The 21589-nt window shown below is 37.7% G+C and overlaps 1 protein-coding gene across 2 annotated transcripts in view; it reads left to right on the top strand.

Moving 5' to 3' along the window:
* Positions 1-21589, top strand: part of sev (receptor protein-tyrosine kinase sevenless) — a 58303-nt gene that overhangs the window by 8362 nt on the left and 28352 nt on the right. For both annotated transcript variants that reach the window (XM_074099317.1, XM_074099315.1), the window contains exons 3-12: positions 14909-14968; positions 15045-15135; positions 15558-15778; positions 17533-17778; positions 18218-18365; positions 19056-19175; positions 19501-19834; positions 20207-20416; positions 20839-21240; positions 21422-21516. In XM_074099317.1, the coding sequence (XP_073955418.1) occupies positions 14909-14968; positions 15045-15135; positions 15558-15778; positions 17533-17778; positions 18218-18365; positions 19056-19175; positions 19501-19834; positions 20207-20416; positions 20839-21240; positions 21422-21516 (1927 nt within the window). The remainder of the gene's footprint in view (positions 1-14908; positions 14969-15044; positions 15136-15557; positions 15779-17532; positions 17779-18217; positions 18366-19055; positions 19176-19500; positions 19835-20206; positions 20417-20838; positions 21241-21421; positions 21517-21589) is intronic.

Below are 21589 nucleotides of genomic sequence, written 5' to 3'. Positions count from 1 at the left end.
AGGTATTGTTTAATGTACCATATGATTAAATAAATAGGTACACGCTATGGTTTTTATATGCATAACTACGTTTAAGTTACTTACTTTGGAACCCCCACATTGATAAAGTCACTCGTCACGCCTGCAAAGGTGAGGCAAACGAAAAACACACGTTGCCTGTTATAGGCATATCCCGGTAATACCCACATTACCAAATAACCAACCAGAGGAGCATGTTTACATTAACACTTGTTCAGTTCATCTTAACAAGCTCTTTAATACGTCACTAATTCTTAACATGTTAATACTTTCTTAGAATTTCACTGCTTTGATATCAAACGTTTATATTAGAAAGATCATGCGGCGATCCCTTAAACACTTCATATGAATCTTATAAGCTTTAGGGTTTTGTTATAAACGATGCTTATTCTCGTGGCTGTCAGAATAAGTTTTCATACGCAAGGGTTCTCAATTAAGGCTCTTAACGATGACATTCTCCATGACGGCATGTTTATTATTTTAACTGCAATAGCTATTTAAGTAAGGGTCAGACAGAACGTTACAATCCGTGAGCTCTTAGAAAAACTTTCGGTTTTCGGGGGAAATCGGAAGGATTCGTTATAGAAAATGGCAATTGTCTTTTTGACTTATTAGCAACCCATCACGCGAAGAGTGCACTCGTTGTGTTTTCAATGATTTTTTTTTATACGACTTGATGGCAAACGAGCGAGTGGGTCTCCTGATGGTAAGAGATCACCACCGCCCATGATTTATATAGAGCAGTTAAAACCACCACTTACATATTTTTTTGGTTTGTTATTTTTGGGAAATTGATTCCCATGGCGAGTCAGCTTAAACAGGGTACGAGTATTTCTGTGAATAGACAATCACGGGAAATTGTTTATAATGTATATGAATATTTTATAAAGAAGCTGAAAGTTTAAAAAAAAGTGTTGATCGTAAATATTTTAATAAGGTTCAAGACCGAGTTATAAAAGCAACGGGGATTTCGAATTAATTACTTAATATTAAACGAAAGCAGACCAAATAAATTCATTGGACATACCCAAGAGAAGTAGATACAGTATAACAACAGCTCTATATACTTCCAAATAAAAGTAGTGTGTTAAGGCGGGGTGTTCTCAATTTAAATTAACGATAGAAGAATTCGAAAATGCTGATTTTGTTTTATTTGTATCATGACAAAAAGTCATATTGTATTAAAAATAGAAAAAAGATAAAGGAGCGTAATATTATTACAGTAAGGTTTATTTTGTACTAATGGTTATTCTTTACATAACTTTTTACTGTAGCTTTGAAAAGTTTTGCAAGTTGATAACGGAACAGAACCGCATATCACGATCGCGTGTCATCGTCAATACCCGAAGCATGCTTCTAAAACCTGAGTGTACTTCCAATCACTATACGCAACCAAATGTCTGTAACGTTTAGTGCAAGGTTCATATTTCAATATCATGGAAAACTTTGGAACCTTTTCATTCAATGGCTATAAATTTATACTGGCTAAGACCAAGATTCAATTTGGTAGGTACCTATGTCATACCGCTGTTAATTATATATTTTAAAGAATGCAACTACTTTGTTGTATACTCGTACTTATGCAAAATTACTAGACCCCGCTATCGGAGGTGCGATTTGGTAGCTCTCTGTCACTGTCAAGTCTTAGGGATGGGTAAGAAATACTTTAAAATACTAACTAAATGTCGATAATTATCCTTTACCATAATGACAGTCTAAGACTTTAATTAAACGTATTTATTTTGTAAAACAGGAATAATTGCAAAATGAATATGCATTAAAAATTTACTTGAAAAAAAAATACTTCAATTAAACCAATATATCTTAGCTCGTTTTATTTTTAGAAATATGTCTCGTAATATTAATAAATTTTAATAAAATATAGTAATATATTACGAGACATTAAAAATATATTTTTAGATATATTACTAAATTTTTAATAAAAAAAACTGTAATAATATTGAGACAAATTTCTAAAAATAAATAGATCTAAAGGGCTTGATTAAAGTTTTTTTTTATCTATTAAAATAAAAAATGTTATACATTATTCATTTTGTAATTAGTCTTGTTTTAAATAATTAATACGTTTAATTTAAGTCTTAGACTGTCATTATCTCATTATGGTAAAGAAAAATTATCGACTTTTGTTAGTATTTTAAAATATTTTTTACCCATCCCTAAGACTTGACAGCTACCAAATTGCACCTCCGATAGCGGGGTCTAAAAATTACACCTTCCTAGCACTAACTGTCTCTATGGTAAGCCGCAGAGAGACGGACGGACAACGGCGGAACTAGGACTACGAACCCTTAAGAACCTGGGTATCCACTATTGTATTGCTTGACAAGGGAATTTACTATCGAACTTACTATGAGAACGTTCTACGCTGGGTCAGTACCCTTAGTGTAAGCGTTTTCGGTTACAAAATACGTCTCGATCGCGTTCGCGTTAAAATCTCAATTTGCATGGAAACACAAACATCGCAAACGTTCCGCTAGAGGCGCTGTTCGTGTTTGCTTGCATACAAAGTGAGACTTAAACGCGAACGCGATCGAGACGTATTTTGTAACCGAAAACGTACACTTAGGGCACAGTACCCTTAGTGTAAGTTTTCGGTTACAAAATAGGTCTCGATCGCGTTCGCGTTAAAATCTCAATTTGTATGGAAACACGAACATCGCAAACGTTCCGCTAGAGGCGCTGTTCGTTTTTGCATACAAATTGAGATTTTAACGCGAACGCGATCGAGACGTATTTTGTAAGGGCACAGGAATCAAATAGTTCAATAGTACCTACGTGTCCAAAAGACTACCAAAAGATGAGACGGTCAAATCAAAATTGAAAATTAGTAAAATTCACCAAAAGTGGTGTTTCAATTATTTGGTGCTTTTTAGATTAATGCGTCAAAATGAACTGTCTGATCCTGTAACAGTTCAATGATGGTCATTGACCAATTCACCATAGTCCATGGCGTGCGCAGGGTCGCGTGTGACCCGTCGCCGGATGTTTGCAGGAAGGAAGCTGCTAGTTGCCTCTCCCCTCGGATCTATTTTAGAGTTCAACTCCATCACGGCGTTATATAGCACACTCTCCTGGCTCTTGCAGAATCGCCCAGGATGTTGGGGGGCGGTGGTTGTCGACTAATAGAATTAAGTTACTGTTGGTACTGTACCACGATTTTAAAGACATTCATAATATAACTATTTGTGTAGTACATGTACTAAGAACTCATCATCATCATCAGCCGGAACACGTCCATTGCTGAACAAAGGCCTCATCCCTTAGAACGCCACAATAAACAACTCGCCACTTGCATCCACCCATTGAGAGGTGGAAGGATACACATTGAGAGGTGTAATTCTAACCCGACACCACACGGGGTAGAAAGGAAAGTATTGAATCGCCGATAATACGAGCTGCCCTACGCTGCAGTCGATCAAGTGGAACCAGCAGATACTCAGGAGCCTGCACTCGTAGTAGATTGTACATTAAGAGCATAAAACGACCTATTTTACCCGAGGCGTTCATATAGCCGCCCGAGCCGGTACGGCGAGGGTGGATAGACACGTCGAGGGGAAAGTGGGTTTTAATACAAAAAAAAAATATATTTGTTTATTTATTTTGATTGATTTTTAGTTTTATATAAATTAAAAAAAATTAGAAACTTTTTTATTTGTGGCTGTTGGTTGACACCTGGTATAAAACCTTGGTTGGTCTTAGACGAAGATTTTACTTATGCACCAGAGCATAAAAAGTCATTTTATGTTGCCTAGATCCGGCATAAACACGAACTTTACAAGCATGAGAAGTGAAAAATCAATTTGGTATTCCCGTAAACCGAACAAGTAGCCGAACTGACAAAGTGGAGTCAGATCTTGTCCCATTTCCATTTAGTACCTTGAATTACAAGAACGTATCGCGAGCAGATATTTTATTTTAGTCAGTCAAGGCACTGTAATCAGTACTAAAGGATAAAGGATAGGACCTAGAATACCAAACTGTGTCCTTAAATTCGATCGATTGTACCAGTTCGGAACGATCGTGCAAGTGACTGAGCAAGCACAACTCTAATTTGCTGTCAAATATGTACCTAGTGTACCTACATGAACATAAAACATCGAGAAATGATGATCGAGTTTATTGAACACATTTTTGTCAATTTTGGTTGCTCCAAGCTCCAATACATTTTGACCTCGTACAATTCTTTGGAAATAAATCAAATGCTGCTATACCAAACTCTTCTTGAATTAGGCACAAATAATGAGATAATCGTATTGCACTGCGAAAACTTACGGAATATTAATTAATTATGTAAGCACTCTATGATCGAGTTTGATCGAGACGTGATTAAAACTCGTGTTGTTCCAGGTTTTCTGAATCCAAAAATGTTAACACACGAACCGTGTCAGTTAATCAAGCGTAACGTTATGCAACTCATTCGAATGCGGGATCCTATCGGCACTACCGTACCGGGACAGCGGGACTAAAGGAATCCAATCCTGCGCACGGTTCGGCGCGCTCGGAAATGAGCAATCACCTATCGGAAGTACAAATGAACGGTCAAAAGTCAAGTTGTTAAATTTATGTGTGAAAAATGGTTGTAAATTGTAATTGCTGTCGATTTGCTTTCGATAATTCGACTGCTCGGACATGAAGGATTTATTTACACTATTTACATAAATACCTCTGAATATGCACAATTATATAATTTATTCAACAAACTAATTGGAAAAAAGCGACGTTATTTCTGTCATTAAAATTATATGCGTGGGAAACTGGTCAAAGCCACTAGTAGTCAGTGGTGGTATTTGAATAATTTATTCCAGAAGCCAGTAGAGCAAAACCATCAAAACAATGTTTTCAATGGTATTGTGGTGGAACTAAAACGAGAACGGGCGTTGCCTCTGCACCGGCGTCAGGTGTATGTATGAATATTCTGAATACTAATGAATTAACTGAACTCTGTACCCACGGTCAGCTTTAGTTTATACCATCGTGATTAGGGAAAGTTCATGGTTTAAACTTTGCTTCAAACAAAATTTGATTATTCTTAAGTCAATTTCACTGGCCAAATTTTTAGAGGCCGCAGGTACAATATTATCAGTCCCTTTAGTGTACTTAAGGTAAGGGATTGTAATAGCCGATCTACGTGCACAAGGGTACCATTACCATACCAATTCCAGTGCGGCAAAGGATTTCTCTGGTTAATAATTACGTGGCGTACACGCAATGAATAGAGAAAATAAATGCTCGTCGCACCACCGATGTCACTCTTAGTTGTGGCTAAGCCGCAGTGGTACTTTTTTTTCAAATGTTATCTTATTTATGCCAACATTTCACCCAGCTATATAATAACTCGTCGCCGTTAGATTTTTCGATACGACAAGATCTTCCCCTAAAGACCCATCTACTGGATATAAGATATTTGTAAGCTCTACTCTATAATCATGATTTCACTGGTCAATTAAAACTGTAAATTAATTTTGACATGTCTTATTCTTCTCACGAGAACTTTCTCCATTGAAGCGTGTAAGGACAATTAGCAGGGCCGCGCGGCCGGCGAGACTCGCGGACGAAATGCCCCTTCCATTTCCATTAATTAATCAACGCTGATTACATTTGTTTATTTTTAGTTTAAGCTTAGATTAGGTACTTGCACACGTCATAATCATAAGATCCTTTCGATTGTCTGTAGCAGTCTTTGTTAGTAATAGTTAAGAGATTTTCGTTTTTTTAATGGCTCCAACTGAGATAATGTCTTATCTTAGTATCAATCTAGCCAGACATTGAGGGACTAAATTATTTCATGAAAGTACACTGAATACTAGTTATCTTTTTTTAAGAATAGACCCGCGAGAAGGGGCTCTGTAAATCACATTTATTGTAACAGTATATCAGTTCCCAGAATTCACGTATGTGTTCCTAGGAACACGTTTTCCCAAACGGTCTCTGATATTAATGTTCTTAGTTGTTTGTTAATTAGTGGCTAGCGTCAAAACGTAAAAAAAACTTTATGTGCGTTACATGTTTCGCAACTAACGTTTGGCAACCTGATTCATTTCGCAACTTTTCATTTCGTAACTGTTTATATTTCTGAAACTGTTAAATTTCAGGATTTTAATAAAACCAACCAAACCTTAAGGGTTCTACACGATGGCCCTGAAATAAATCCTGAAATATTTACGAAAAGTTGTTTATTTATGAAAAGTTGCGAAATGAATCAGGTTGCCAAACGTTAGTTGCTAAATGAACGGTTACCTCGTTACATCGCGCCGGCGCCTAAACAACGTGACAGTTATTTTTGTTCATTAACTAACCTTCACAATAGACCTGTCTAATTCAAGTTCTAAAATAAGCCTAGTGTTAATTAAGACTCAGACGTCTACATGCCAAAGACGTGGCTGCACCCAAACAAACTGAATTAAACCATTCCTGGAACAGAGTTGTTGCTAAGCATTTCCTGCTCCTAGATATTCGTTAAAGGGAAGTAAGTATTTAATGTAGTAAGTAATGTAATAAGTAAGTAATGTAGTCTATAGTACTTGTTGCCTTTTTTGTTAACTGGACAAAACCTGAAACCTTTTTGAGAATAACTTCAATGTTTGGATTACTAAACTTTCAGTAAACATTCACTTTTCAGTAAACTTTCAGGTACATCGCGTCTGCGCAGTAATTCATTCATTGTGTACCTACTCATACGTAAGTACATAAATTATCCGATTTGTACGGATCCTTGAAGAGACTAGGACTAGGTAATCTCCGACCATTGCCGTAGCTAGGAATTTTGAGGAGGAGGAAGCAGCCGTTTAGCAGTTTAATTCAACTATTTATTTATTCCTATAGCTTTTTATAACGTCTCAATTTTTCTAGAGCGGCAAAAAAGTTTGTAGAACAAGCATCTCCCACCCTTGGCCTCCATAGCTATACCTGAGCAAGAGGCCCATGCTCAGCAGGTGGACGAACATGTAATGTGGTAATTCTTTGTTTTAATCTTTTTATAAAGAATACTCAGATGACTATATAGAAAACTTCAGCAATTAGCTTTTTTTTACAACATATGACGTTTAAATTTTACGTTTGTATTTATTTAATGCTTGCTTAATCTGTGTCGTGAAATGTCTGTCAGAATGTCAGTTTATTAAAAAAAAACTACAGAAGACAGGCAAAGTTTTTTTGTCGTTAATGCAATGTAATTCACGATTCCTTTCCTTACTAACGACAATAAGAATTTACTGAAGCAGTGTTATGCGACTGTTCTTTATGATAAGTGCACTTGGCTTCGTCGCCCGTTAATTCCTATTTCCTCATTAGGTGGTCGGCCGCCGCCCGCGCCGCACACTGCGCTTGCGCTCATATTCATACTGCGCCCATTCAACAAGCCCCCCCCCCCTCCGCCCATTATCCCCTGGACCTGCCCCTACCCACTCTCGGGCCATGCGCTGAGCGAAATTGTCGCGCTGCACTCGACGTGAAGTGTTTTGATTTATTGTCCGTTTATGAACCCCCAACGGATCCAGTGCAACAAAAATAGTATAAACTCTCTTTCCTCTCGCCATCAACTCGATGATTTGATCTTTTTGAACGCTTCCCGTCGTCGAACGCTCTTTGTTGGTTAAGCTACTCGTACAAAATGGTAGAACAAGTTGACTACACCGACCGACCGCTACTTGGCCTGTTATTGTTAAATGGCTATCGTTTCAAGTGCTAGCCTGCTAGAAGGCTAGCAGCAAAGCACTACACGCAATGTTTCGGAGTCGAGGAGAGCCCTTGAGCTCGGTGTTCGGATGTGCGCCGGTGGGCCCCAATTTGCCACAGCATTATCCAATTGCCGCAGTCAAGTGGTTGGCGTGGGCCAACGCGTGACCTGTGCGCGTATTTTTGGGACTTTTCTGGGCCCTGATTCACGTTGCTATCGAAACCTGTCTCTGCTTATTTATATCATAGTAATCATAACTCTATCTTATTAATTACTTTCTGATTTCTTCCACTAATTTCTATACGAGTATACTGCTGTTGTATTCGTCATCAACTTTGCACTTGGAATTCAAAAGCTTTGAGATTATGTTTTCGAAATGAAAAAAAATTAATTCAATCAGACTCGTCAATGTTGGTAGGTATATCTGGCTCATTAACATCACCTTCAGGAGAGCTCAACTTATATAAAAGGGCAAAATTTCAGTAACGCTGTTATTAAGTACCAACTCGTATTCCGTGTTAACTTGTACGTATAGGAATGTCTCAGGTCATCTCTTGTATTCCTAAATGGTAACGATCATATTTAGCTTGAGGCAAATTAGGTCATTTCATCATTATTATGAGCTTAACCTTTGTTGCAGCTTAATAGCTGACATGCGTTTCTCACTTCATTATTAGATGATTGCTTATCTGAGTTGTCAATAATTTTATGAACTAGATGTAGTGCAATCAATTCCAGGGTTTATCTTGGGTCATTTTAGTAACGGGCGTGATTTAGAAAAACAGTGCCGTTTCGCCACTGGCGCCTATTCACAAATCAGCGTTGATAACTTTACTAAATGGTGCTAATAAATTAAACAAAGTTTGAGATTGATGACACATATTAACCTATCTATTATTAGGTATATGTTACGCACTCTTTAGTAGCAATATAATATGATAGTGAATCTCATTTGGACCATCAGAGCAGACGTTAGTTGCGGTTACAAGAAGTTAAAAATGATTTGATTTAAAACACTTTGGAATTAATTTATCATAACGAATTCCTAGCATATTTGTATTACGTATATATTTAATATGATATGGTCAGTTACGTAACGTTATATTCTAGAGTAAATTATTGTCTTCAAGAACATTGGTGCACCGTCTTCTAAGTAGCTGTATTAGTACTTCCGGCAAGTAAAATTGCTGTAACTACACAACTCTTCTACAAATTTTATTAATAAGTAAAATTGATGTACGTAGGTATAGCAATTAACAAGTAAATTATATGTGAGTGCTTTCACATCGGTCGGCATCCGGCGTGCGCCTGCGCTCCCAATTGGACTTCCGAGCGCGTTTCCGAAACGCCCCGACAACGACGCCGTTAATGACTCCAGAGGGACTATTGTTTTGTTATTATAAGCCACGAGACAGGATGCTGGCTAATTAGGATAATTTACTCTATTGTTTTATTACTTCTACACAAGCTTTGTTTAAAGAGCGGCGCGTGTCCATGTCCCAATTTCGTGCGTTGTGTTATGCTCCCGAGATTTTATCTCACAATTTTTTAGATGTTTTCCGCTTTTAGAACTATGACGCACTTTGTGAAAACCCAGAGACAATAACAATAACACTATAAATATTATCAATTACTATAAAAACAAGTAAATCGCTCGAGTTTATCTTAACTGCATCGTTAAATGAATTCTTATGTATTGTTTTCCGGGATTGAAATGTCTGTGTGTATATAGGAATGTCGGGAATGAGCTCGTCCGTTGGGCATCAATAAATTGACGGAGGGTGAGTCTGGGCGTAGTGTTGTGACAGCCATGGCGGAAGAGCCCTGTTAGCGGCACCACGCCGCACGCACGCCATGCTCTGCTGATGCCTCCCAAAACTTACTCAAAACTATCCTGAAACAGTCAATATCAAAAGCGGAAAAGGATGCAAAAATACGTGTACGCTACTGAGCTATGGGAGCCAGTGCTCCGATATTTTTGATGAACGAAACATGCAATTCAATTACGGGATAATTTACGAGTCCAATTAGATAACTATTACTCGTACATAAGTAACTTAATTTTATCTAAAGTTTAGTGTTTTCGAGGTAACCATGAACTTTTTAGAACTGTCAAAAACTAAATCTATTTGAAATCGCCCAGTATCTAAACGTCGACCCGGAAATCCCAGAATGTACCTACAACAATAATATATACGACTTCATAACTCATGTCCTCATGTAATTCTTCAAAAGAATACCAATTATTAGTTTGTGCATTACATCGTACATTCCGGATCGACAAATACTAGGTCCTTCATTAAAAGTACTTAGGTAGTACCCATAAAAATAACCTTCTTAATTATGTTATAATATATCCGCATCGGCATTCAGTTCAACCTGTTTAATCTTTGCAGTTCACGAACAAAAGGTAATCCTCAGTGCTGATGATGAGTGATGTGATGAGTGTGCGACCTAATCCGTGTATCATGGTCTCGATTGGCCCACTTCGCTGATTGTAGTGCGCGGGGCCGCGACCCGCAATTATGAGCCCGAAACAGCGCGCATTCGTACGCGCTTTAATTGTGCGGCTTAGTGTTCGTTACGGACATTTATGAGAGATGACTTGTTTCAACTCATTTGATAAATAAAAGACTAGTAGAGTAAACAAAGTGATAATTCCGCTATGATTAATTCTTAATAGTCTGATGGATGACTAAATGTACTTAATACATTTAAGTTTATATTGCCATAGTAGGTACCTATATGGATACTTATTAGGCCAGGCCATGTGGTCTTCGAGCACATGCGCGAGGCAGCTCGGGGTCGGTTGAAGGGAGCCGAGGTTTTTATCCGCCCGCTGGAGTCTAATTAGAGCCAACAATTTTCGCTCCTTTAGACTCCAAGTGCCGTCCAAGCACAGCAGATGTTCCTGCACTCCGATTTTTGGCCGGAGGGCGTGGTCTTCCGTCGCTTTAGTTAGGGAAGCAAGGATAAAAAATCCCTATATAACTTCTTTTTGTTTTTTTTTTTGTAAGTATAATTTGAATTTTACAGCGCATTGGTTTTACTGTAGGTAATGCTGTAATTTTTTATTGGCAAATAAATAAATAATAAACCCCATTTTTCAGGGTTCCGTAGTCAACTAGTAACCCTTATAGTTTCGCCATGTCTGTCCGTCTGTCTGTCTGTCTGTCTGTCTGTCCGCGGCTATGCTCAGAGACCGTTAGTACTATAAAGCTGAAATTTGGCATGAATATACATATCAGTCACGCCGACCAAGTGGTAAAAAAAAACAATAAAAAAAAATTTTAGGGTACCTCCCATAGACGTTGGGTGGAAAAATTTGAATAAGTTCAGGATGGTAGTTAAATATATCAGATTTACAAGGAAAATTATAATGGCTAAGATTGCTTGAGAATTAGTAGTAGTTTAAGAGTAAATAGCAGCCTAAGGTATAAAATATACGTAAACTTGGAAGATTCCATACTTACACAATACGAAATCCTTAGAAAAAGATTACTTGTTTACAAGTAAAGTGGCATAAATGAATTAAATGGCCACGTTCGTAAGTAAATTTGTGTGTTTGCAGCCTTAAAATTTGCATATGCTAGTAACATTTTTAGATTAGGTATTTCTTAGCATCCGATCCGAAATTTGGCGTACATAGAGTTATGATATTCAAGGTCAAATTGTATTTTTAACAATGACTGTGGACTTATACATATTTATAACAATATTTTTTCCCTTTGACCAAAAATTTTAAACATGTAGGTAGTTTCTTTCAATGAACTGAGCTTTCTATCGAAATTAACGTAAATCTAGATAAACGCGGTGTGTTTACCGCTGATTAATTGACCTTATATCCGACATGTTTAGTCTTTGCATTATATAATTATAATTTCCAATAGAACGCTCACCAAATAACTACATATTTAGGTTAATTGATGAACTAGTTATTCAATTATAACATTATGCCTACAAGTGACACGCAACTATTAAAATAATCGAAACTTAAACATTTTTATCTAGGGATTGGGAAATTAAATAATTGCTCAGTGACAGTTGTTGATAACATAATTATTGGACACAAAGCCACCCACTGAGATGTTGATTGATTTATCTGTACTGTAGCAACACGCCAACAATTCTATTTTTTGACTAGCCTGTCCCCGTGTCCTCGCTTGACTGAACTTAAGCTTCGACGGTACAATTGAAATTGATTCTAAAATTTTCCATGGGATGTCCCAAAAATACAACGTAGTTTATGTTGCAAGAAAGAACACCATTAGCCAGTTACCTGTTAAGATTTTGGGACTTAACATTAATAATCCCGATCCCATAGGAATATTGGGATTAAAAGTAACCTAATATGTGTTATATAACTATTACAAGCATCAAGCTTCAACTTTAACATCAAGCTTACCTACCTACTAAATAAAATTTCAACGAACTCGGTCCGGCCATTTTGGCGCGAAAGAGTAACATATTATTAAGTACGATTTCCCGTATCTTAAATAATTTGTGAATCCATCATAAAACATTAGAACTTCCTCGAAATATTAGAAAACAAAATTACATCCCCGATAGGACATCCATGGAAATGGCTGTGTGCACAAAAAATGAGAAATGCCCATCTGTAATACTACTAATAGTTTACAAACTTCCTTATGGCCTAATAACAAGTATTCTACCCCTAAACCCCGTTTTATTATGTCAGGTGCGTAATTACCTGTAAAACAAAACAAGGTTGCGTCCCAAGATTCCGATACAGAACTTGCACCTTCCGGTCGCAAGGCGAAGGACGCCACCGGACCATAAAAATCCGTTACAAACCGTTCCTTATTTTATCATACAACGTCTTAAAATTTGCTTTCATGCCCTCAAGCGCGACGTGGGAAAAAGTTTTTAAAAATCAGCCAAGTGCGAGTCGTACTCGCGTGCTCAAGTTCCGTATGATAAAATATGTAAAAAAAATTGTGCCCTCATATTTGAATCATCATTTCTTATTAGTTTTGAGGAGGTTGGGGAGATGGTCAGTCTATTTTATTTAGCAACTTTAAAACTATTGCAACCAGATCTCTTATTTAAAAAAATCATCCTTTACAAAACTTTTTTGACACACAAGTAGACTGTTCAAATAAGGGTTTCATTTTGTCACTCTCATACAGAACCTTAAAAAAACCGGAGCGGGTGGGTTAGGTATACTTAAAAAGTTACAAGATAGTTTGGTACTTGAGTCGGTCCCAAGCCGTTGTTTAGACAAATCTGCGCTGAGAATTTGAACACGTGTGAGACGTAAACACACGCGAAATCAGTTACAGAATACATGAAAGCGAGCATCGACCAGACATTACAGTTTTGATGGGTCTCTGTTTCATGTTTGACAACTTCATTTTTGATTCATCTTGACTTGTGCTATCGAATCGAATCATCTGTATCTTGACTCACTTACGAACCTTTTCTCAGTTAATATCAGATGGACATCGCATTGCCTGACTAAAAAAGCTTTGGCCATTACTATAGATACTGTGAAAACTTTCATCAAGCAAGCGCTTCGATTCATACATTCTTTCCTAGTAACTTGCGATGAGTAGCAAAAGTAGGTACCTATTTGTACAAATTTAGCCAACGCGCTTTTTTAGCTTTAGGTTTTCCTAGTTAAGAGTTTTGAGGCAATAGTTGTAGACAACGTTTCATATTCTGGTAATATGTACTACGTTACATTTATTTTACATATGTAGTAAAATAACATTTGTTACTTTGTAACTGTAGGAACGATAAGCACAAGGCATTCACGATTCACTGATACTTATTGATTTTAGGTTAACGTTTACAGAGTATTAATGATAAAACACTTTACTTGCTCCCATTCAATTAAATATAGATGACATAATAAATGATAGGATTATGGATTATAGGATTTGTAGGTATCCTCTGTTTTGCTGCCTTTATGTTGCATTTTGTTTTTTTTTACTGACGGGTGTTTCCGAAAATATAAGTAGTGAGTGAGTCAAGAATTACTACGGTTACTTTCTGCCCTTCCGTCATTTCAACGGCCATGTCTACTCCACTTGACGCGTGCCACTATCGTGCCCCTTAAATTCAGAATTCTAATTGCATAAACAAAGAATATTAATAACGGTAGTCCAGCCGTGTTTAATTGGATTAGAGCCCGCACCATTAGCTGCTAATTGGTGTAAACCATATTGTCTACACTTTTTATCGTCTGCGTCACAAAATTGACGCTAATTTTATTTGATGCTCCCATGTAGCAATTATACAAACAACTTATTATGACTTACATCGATATCAGTAGCGTGGCGTGGAATTTTTTGTTAGACTATGTGGAGCAACAAAGATACCTGCCTACTTACTTACCTTAAAGGGCGATTAAGAGTACCTACAGTGAGTTAGGTATGTCTTTCGAAACAACAGCTCTCAGTTAGCGTACCTACATATATAGTCGAGCATACTGAATCATGTACAGTCGAGGTTAAAGATATCTTTACATTTTAGTACCTTGTCGCTGTCACTTCATGTTTACAATTTTGTATAAAATTGTTAGAAGCCATATAGTGCCAAGACTGTAGAGTCTGTCTAAAGTGTAGAGATATCTTTAACCTCGAATGTACCAGGGTGGAACTTTTATGCTATTACTCATATGTCATATTGACATCCCATACTTTTGTCAAGGCAATCACTGGTAGTTTGTGCATGAGGTTTCCTTCTATAATTAATAAGATATTGAGTCTTAGGCTTCCTGAAGCCTGTAGGGTGCTCATGTAAAATAACACATGTATGAGTATACTTATTGTTGAAGGTACAATAAATAAAATCATAATTAAATTTATTATTAAAAGGTTCCACACTGGTTGTACATGAATCAGTTTGTTCGACTCTACCATGCTCGTCATCACTTGAGTAAATTAGGTACCTAATCGGCAAAAATAACAGGCAACCCGATGGGAATCGAGTTTTTCGGGTTTCTAGTTTCGGGGCCAGCCACTGGTAACGAAGCAGTAAGTGTTCGTATAAAAAACGCTAAAATACCCGTCGTCTTGGATCTTTTTTTAATGTTACTGTTGTTGATTTTTTCCCCGTCGGTACCCCTTCGGGCAACCCTTATGACACGCACTATTAGGCCATGAAATTTATAATAGACCATTTAAAAGTTTTAGTGGGAAGATTTTGTAGAAACCTTTTTTTTTTCAGTGCACGCTTGGTTGCAGTCTGTGGAGACAGGGACTGGAATTTTCTTGCCAAACGATTTGCGTGAGTATCTTGAAAAATAAGTATGTGTTTTGGTATTTACAGTAACGCTCATATTTAAGCTCTTCTTTTATTTCAGAATGTTTCATCCGAAACTGTTTTCTCTCGAGAGCTCTACTGTGTCATAGGATGCAACGAAGCTCTTAACACGTACTTCCAGAAGTTAAGAGGTAAAATGTTTATTTCTTTGCCTGGGTGCTATTAATAATCCTAAGCCTATTTATTTTACGGGAGATCTTGTATCTTAGCCAAGCCGCACAAGCAAGTTTTAGACAAGAGTGGGCTGGGTTATCTGTCGATGCGGAATCGGCCTATATCGAAAAAACTTCAGATTATTCTAGCCGTATATACCGTCCCACTGCTGAGCACAGGCTTCCTCTCAGAATGAGATGGAATTGGTCTATAGATCGTTGAACCTCAGCTGGACGAACAGAGCCAAGCCAATTCCTTTTTCACCTTCGTCTTCCTTTAGCAGTTTCTTTTAAACGCACCAACTACCTACGAGCTTTGCCGAGATAGATCCCGATTATCACCATTGCATAAGTATAACAGGCTTCAGTATTTCCTTTTTATAAATTGAAATTGTTTTCAGATCTGATCGGAACCCCTCCCGCACCAGCACTGGTAGCTGACAGTTTAACGTCTACCTCGCTATCGCTTGTATGGGAGGCTCCCAACCTCGGAAACCTTAGCTACCTAGTGCAATGGCGATACGAAGAACTGCCGGGCTCATGGCAGTACTACTCTAATTCTAGTCATTCAGACAGGTCCATTATACATGTGGAGAATTTGCGGCCGTATACTAAATACAGGGTATGTAAATTGGTTCACTAATGATTCACCGAAAGTTGTTTGACAGAAGTTCATTTCACAACCAACGTTTCATATACTATTCATTTCACAAATATGATATTTCGAGAAATGTTTCGATTTAAAACTTATCGTTTGACAACTAATCATTTAGCAAATACTATAATATTTATAAATGTACTCGTATTACTGCTGTACGCAAACCAGGGAGAAAGATACAAAATGTGCGTTAATCATCTACCGCCGTGTTGCTGGTGTTATCACTTACTTCTTTTCTGATATCAGCTCGTTTTTGTGTAGGGTTGCAGTTCTAAGCTAACCTAACCTACTTTAGGTACTGGTGCCAGTTCATTTTTTGTGCGGGCGCAGTTCTAACCTAACCTACTTTGGTGTGTGTAAACTACAAGTGTCCTTAAAGGGCTGAAACTTAAAACGTAAAGGCGATTTTATAGTAAAATATATATATTATTAAACAAACTAATAAACCAAACGTTAGTTTACTATTTGATATCAATAATAAATAAATAAATATCACTGGACAATTTACACCATTGAGGGCTATCGCGTATGAATTCGCCACTAGAGGCGCTAGTGTAGCGTGAGGTCTCCGAAATGTCAAATCTCATAGTTTTTGGGTGAGCTACGCGGGTTTATTTATAATTAGAATAATTTTGTGAATATTTTGCAATATCTGAAATTAATTATGGCATATATGCGTTCCGGTGCAATGAATGTCTGTGTTTTGAGACAGTTTTGTCTTTCGGAAACCTTTGTCCTCCCTTTTTTCCGAACAAAACGGGGACTATGCAACACTGTGGCATGCTCGATATTTTTATGGTACGGTTTTAATGTGTTTTAAATATGATTTTAATCTAAACTTTGTTTTCACAGTGAGACAAAAAACGATAGCCCTCATTGACCTAGTCCCAAAGTAAGCTTAGAAAAGCTTGTGTTATGGGTACTAAGCAACGGATAAATATAATTATATAGATAGATACATACTTAAATACATAGTAAACACCCAAGACCCGAGAACAAACATTCGTATTTTTCATACAAATATCTGCCCCGACACGGGAATCGAACCCGGGACCTCAACCGGTTCTCTAACCAATAGGCCATCCGGTCGTCAAATAAATAATCTATTTGCCAAAGTATACCTACAATATTAAATGAATATTTGCTAAGTGATTATTCCGTGAAATGAATTATTGGTAAAATCTGTAGTTGTATATATAAGTAAATATAAATTGATAAATGATGTATTTGTAAATTGTTGGTTGCGAAATGGAAATTTGCTAAATGACGCGATGAAATGATAGGACACCGGACACCATGTAAATTAAGTTGTAAACACGTAACTTGAATCAAAACAAATGCTGTTTGTCGTTTCGATTAGGTAAACAAAACCTACTGTTGACCACAGTGCCCCGACCATTTTTTTCACAGACGGACGGACGGACAAACAGATAAACAGACAGATAGACAGACAGCAGATAGACAGAATGAAGTGGTCCTATCAGGGTACCGTTTTTGCCAACTGAGGTACGGAACCCTTAAAATTAGAAGCAAACAAACAAATTCATCATAGATGGTGGCTTTTTTTTTCTCTAAATCTTGGGGCACAACATTGTCCCCCCAAACTCGAGCAAAACAAAGGCATGACCGGACCATACTTTTCTCGAAGCCATTTAAGGCTATTTTCGAGTTTCTGTAATTTTGTGGCGGTTACAAGACAACCTTAACCGTTCTTTCAGTTCCGTGTAGCAATCTTCCTCTCGGGCCGAAGCGGCGCAAGCGAGCCAGTCTATTCAGCACCTTCAGTAGTGATCTCAACCCTCGAGAGCGGGAAGCCAAGCTCGACACCCGCGTCGTTGCGAGCTGCCGCGCCCGACTCCACTCGCATCGCCATATCATGGGAACCCGGTTCTTTCCCCAATGGACCGCTTATTTCCTATGTACTACGGTTGGCTGATACTCAACCTAATATTCTATATGTAGAGGTGAGTGTGGCTTTTTAGGAATAATTATTTGGCTGGCAACTTTGGAACAAAGCCGTGTCTGTCTTGGAATTTGGGGTGAAGCCAGATGAGCGTAATTTTTTGAATTATGAGTCGCATAATTTTGGTTTCGTGGAATGTGTACAATTCATTTCGTGTCGCCGTGTGGCTCAAACTGGACTTTTGTATAAAATCGAATGCAGCAGAAATTACGTGACTCATAGCTTAAAAAAATACGCTCGTCTGGCTTCACCCTTAAATAGTTCCATCTAACAGTCTCAAAGTACACACACACCGGTTACGAGAATCGTCTACCACTTAAAAGAACGATAAGGCTAGTCTACTCTATTCACATTATATTGAATTGGACCCGAAATCTTTATATTTATTTGGATAGCAAGACAATTTTACGAAAAATTTCATTAAATTTTGATTTTTACAGGATATGCCAGCTTCTAACTACACGTTATTCTACATGTTCCAAAACCTGGCTGCGGGACGTGAATACGAGGTATCAGTGGCAATGCGGAATGCCATAGGAGAGGGACCACCAGCTAAAGTGAGGGTTTCCACGCCTCCATCGCCTTCATGTATGTTGTTTACTATTTATTTACTGATATATACGTTCATGACATATCAGTAATGACCAATGCGTCATGAAACTTAGACTAACAATTAACCCTTCTCCAGGCCCAGCCAATATAGATACGCTACTAAAAAAATAATCATAGTTTTATATTGTTTACCTATGACGAATTAATTTAAAAACGGTTAATATTTTTAACAAGGATCTTCAATTGATTTTGTACAGTCGAGTTCATAAACTTCTGAGCAAAAATTTGATCAAAAATATGTGCACACGACTCTATTGTTAACGGCGTAGAAGCGGGTTCAGATATTTTTTATCAAATTTTTGCTCAGAAGTTTACGAACTCGACTGTACATACTGTAAATTTAGCAAGGTCGAATATTTGTGTACATTTATGTAGTCGATATACCTACGCACTATGCCTGGACAAGGGTTAAAGATTATTTTTCAACCAAAACAATAGGTAACAAACTAATTATATTGGAATCTTCGAAGTCGAACACCTATCGTCCATCGCCTCACAAACATACATTATTATCAAGGCCAACGTCCAACCTAAAAGCCGCATTACACTACTTGTGAGCTTACCCGAAAACTTTGGAGCGCTTTTGCTACCCCAGTATTTTTTTTCAGTACAACTAGCTACTTATTTTACAGGTTAGAAAATAGACTAAAACCGTTATTGTTTCAGCTGTTCCTAGTCAACAACCTATTTTAATTCTGGAAGGAGAACAAAATATCTTGGCAGCTCCAGCTAACGACATGCTTTCGGATCCTGTCGAGCTCTTTAGCACCGAACACAGTATCACTGGTAATTTACACTTGCTAACATACTTATGTAACAGCGATATAAACAGCGGTATACTGTTGAGCAATGTTAAACATTTTTTAAATAAAGCCTTGTTTAAGTTAAAGTTGAGTTTATACTCGAGGCCGTATTGTGTAACGCGTTGATAGCATTCACCATCTCTCTCTACCCTCGCCTTGTAATACCATTTGCTAACAATAAGGCCTCTGGGATCATTTTCATGTCCTTAAAAATAAGCAAATCATGGGGTTGTCACTCCCTTTTATGCTTAACTACTTAATACTTAAACTATCCCTTCTCTTACACACAAAATAAACATTCATTTCAGGTGTTGGTCTTGACGTTTCAAGCAATTACCTATTCGTTTCTGTCTCCGACGGCTGTGTATATCGCAGCTCTCTATCCAGAAAGAATGCAGCGCATCCCATCCTGCGGCCAGAAAACATTAAATTCAAGCCCTTAGATCTATCTGTAGATTGGCTAAACCGTCATCTGTACGTACTGGGAGAAGTCAACTACAGCAAAGAATCTGATTGGCCGGAATCCTCTTTACATTTAAACTGGGAAATATTGAGGTTTGACTTTGATGGGAAGAATCAGCTAGTTGCTCTGTCAGGGTTTACTTCGCGTCCGATACATTTTGAAGTAGATGCATATAACGGGTGAGTTTTATGTCAAAACATCATGGTCCACGGACCATTAGGAAGTTAAGTTTCAATTAAGTTTTGAATGTTTGTGGACTTTACTTGATTTTCTTTGAATACGTTGTAGAAAGCACGCTATCTTATTTTATTTATAAACACCTGACAAAGTTTTCTTTAGATTTAATAACTACTTTTATAGATTTATTAGGTTTCCTTTTATTGTGACTTTGTAAAAATTACATGATGTCTCTGTAGGTATAAAATATATACCAACAAAAGCTCTTTCACTTCGATAAATAAAGCGTCTGAGTCTTCAGGAATCAATAACTATTTACATATAGATTCTGATTTAGCTACAGGCTTCTTCTTAACTCTATTTTCTCTTCCCAGATATTTGTTCTGGGCTTTAAGAGGTGTGGAGCGCGGTGGTTTATACCGATTGGACTTAGCCGACATATCCAACGGAGTTCGCCACGAAGCGCCACCTGAGTTGATAGTGAGGGATGCACATTTGGGTAGCTTCACTGTGGACCACGCTGACTTTAGATTGCTTGTTGCACATCTGAGGAGAAATACTGTCTTAGCTGTGTCGCTCGATGGGTAAGTAATAGACCTTTTGTAATGTGGTAAGTACTTAGGTCTTAAATTGGATAATGCGAACAAGTACAAATTTTACGACGAAAAACATATGAACAGGCCACGCAGAATGTTGCAGTTTCCTAGCATCAGTGCTAGAGCCATTTCTAACCATACCTTTATATGCTAAGGTTTATCTAGACCTTCATACTCGTACCTAGAAAACAAATGATTGTCTAGCCTTTTATGATTGATGCAATCTTTCCAAGCCTGTTGAAAGTTCGGTACTAATTTTATCATTTGTGTGTTGTTTCTTTTCATTTGAAAACATACTTAATGGTTAGACATTCTATTTATTAAACGCGCGGTAATTACATTTATGGTATTATACTGTCATTTATAAGGTTCTTTTATAGGTCTACATTAAACGTAAAATTATTTTTCAGTCGCGAAATTTCCGATTTCCGGCACAACACACAAAAGCCAATGTTCCTGTCTACGCGATCCATAGCTTACGTGAATGGCCTCTTCTACTGGACCAATGGCAAAGAGATGCTCACTGAGGAGTACCACAAAGGAAGTGACAGTTATTTCCACAACGAGTACCCTCTTGTGTTCAACAATAAGAAGATAGCTACGCGACAAGTGCTAGTTGCGCTGAGAAATTGCCAGCCAATACCGGTGCCTGTTAATCCTCCTATAGGAGTTCAAAGTGTGATGGGGATCACCCGCGCTAAGGTGTCTTGGTCGGCGCCGCATTTGTTGGGACATCAAGGCAGCGGTGCATGGCAACAATGGGCCTTCCATTTGCAACTTACGCGTGTTGACAGCGGGGAAACCATAGACAAGTGAGTGTTTTAAGATTTTTATTTGTATTATTCTAGTAGAATTCGGATAACAATATTTTAGACAGGATATGATATTTGAGAGAGTATTTGGAATTGTCCTTCTACTTTTGCTACTCGACAATTTCGTCCATCCCCGTATTGTTTTATTATGAACGCATAATTAGTTTTGTTCGTCTTTTAGGAGACATATAAATGGATCGATGTATGTTGTCGAAGATCTCAAGCAGGATGCTGAATACGTGATCAAGGTTGCTGCCGTCACCGATTCCGGTGCAGGTAATCTATTTACATGTATCACCTTTTATCTGACTTCGGTAGCTGTAGCCTGAGCTACTGAACACGTCCTCCC

This window comes from Choristoneura fumiferana, chromosome 16 (assembly GCF_025370935.1).
Source record: "Choristoneura fumiferana chromosome 16, NRCan_CFum_1, whole genome shotgun sequence".
Lineage (NCBI taxonomy): Eukaryota > Metazoa > Arthropoda > Insecta > Lepidoptera > Tortricidae > Choristoneura > Choristoneura fumiferana.
This window is presented reverse-complemented; position numbering and strand designations above follow the sequence as displayed.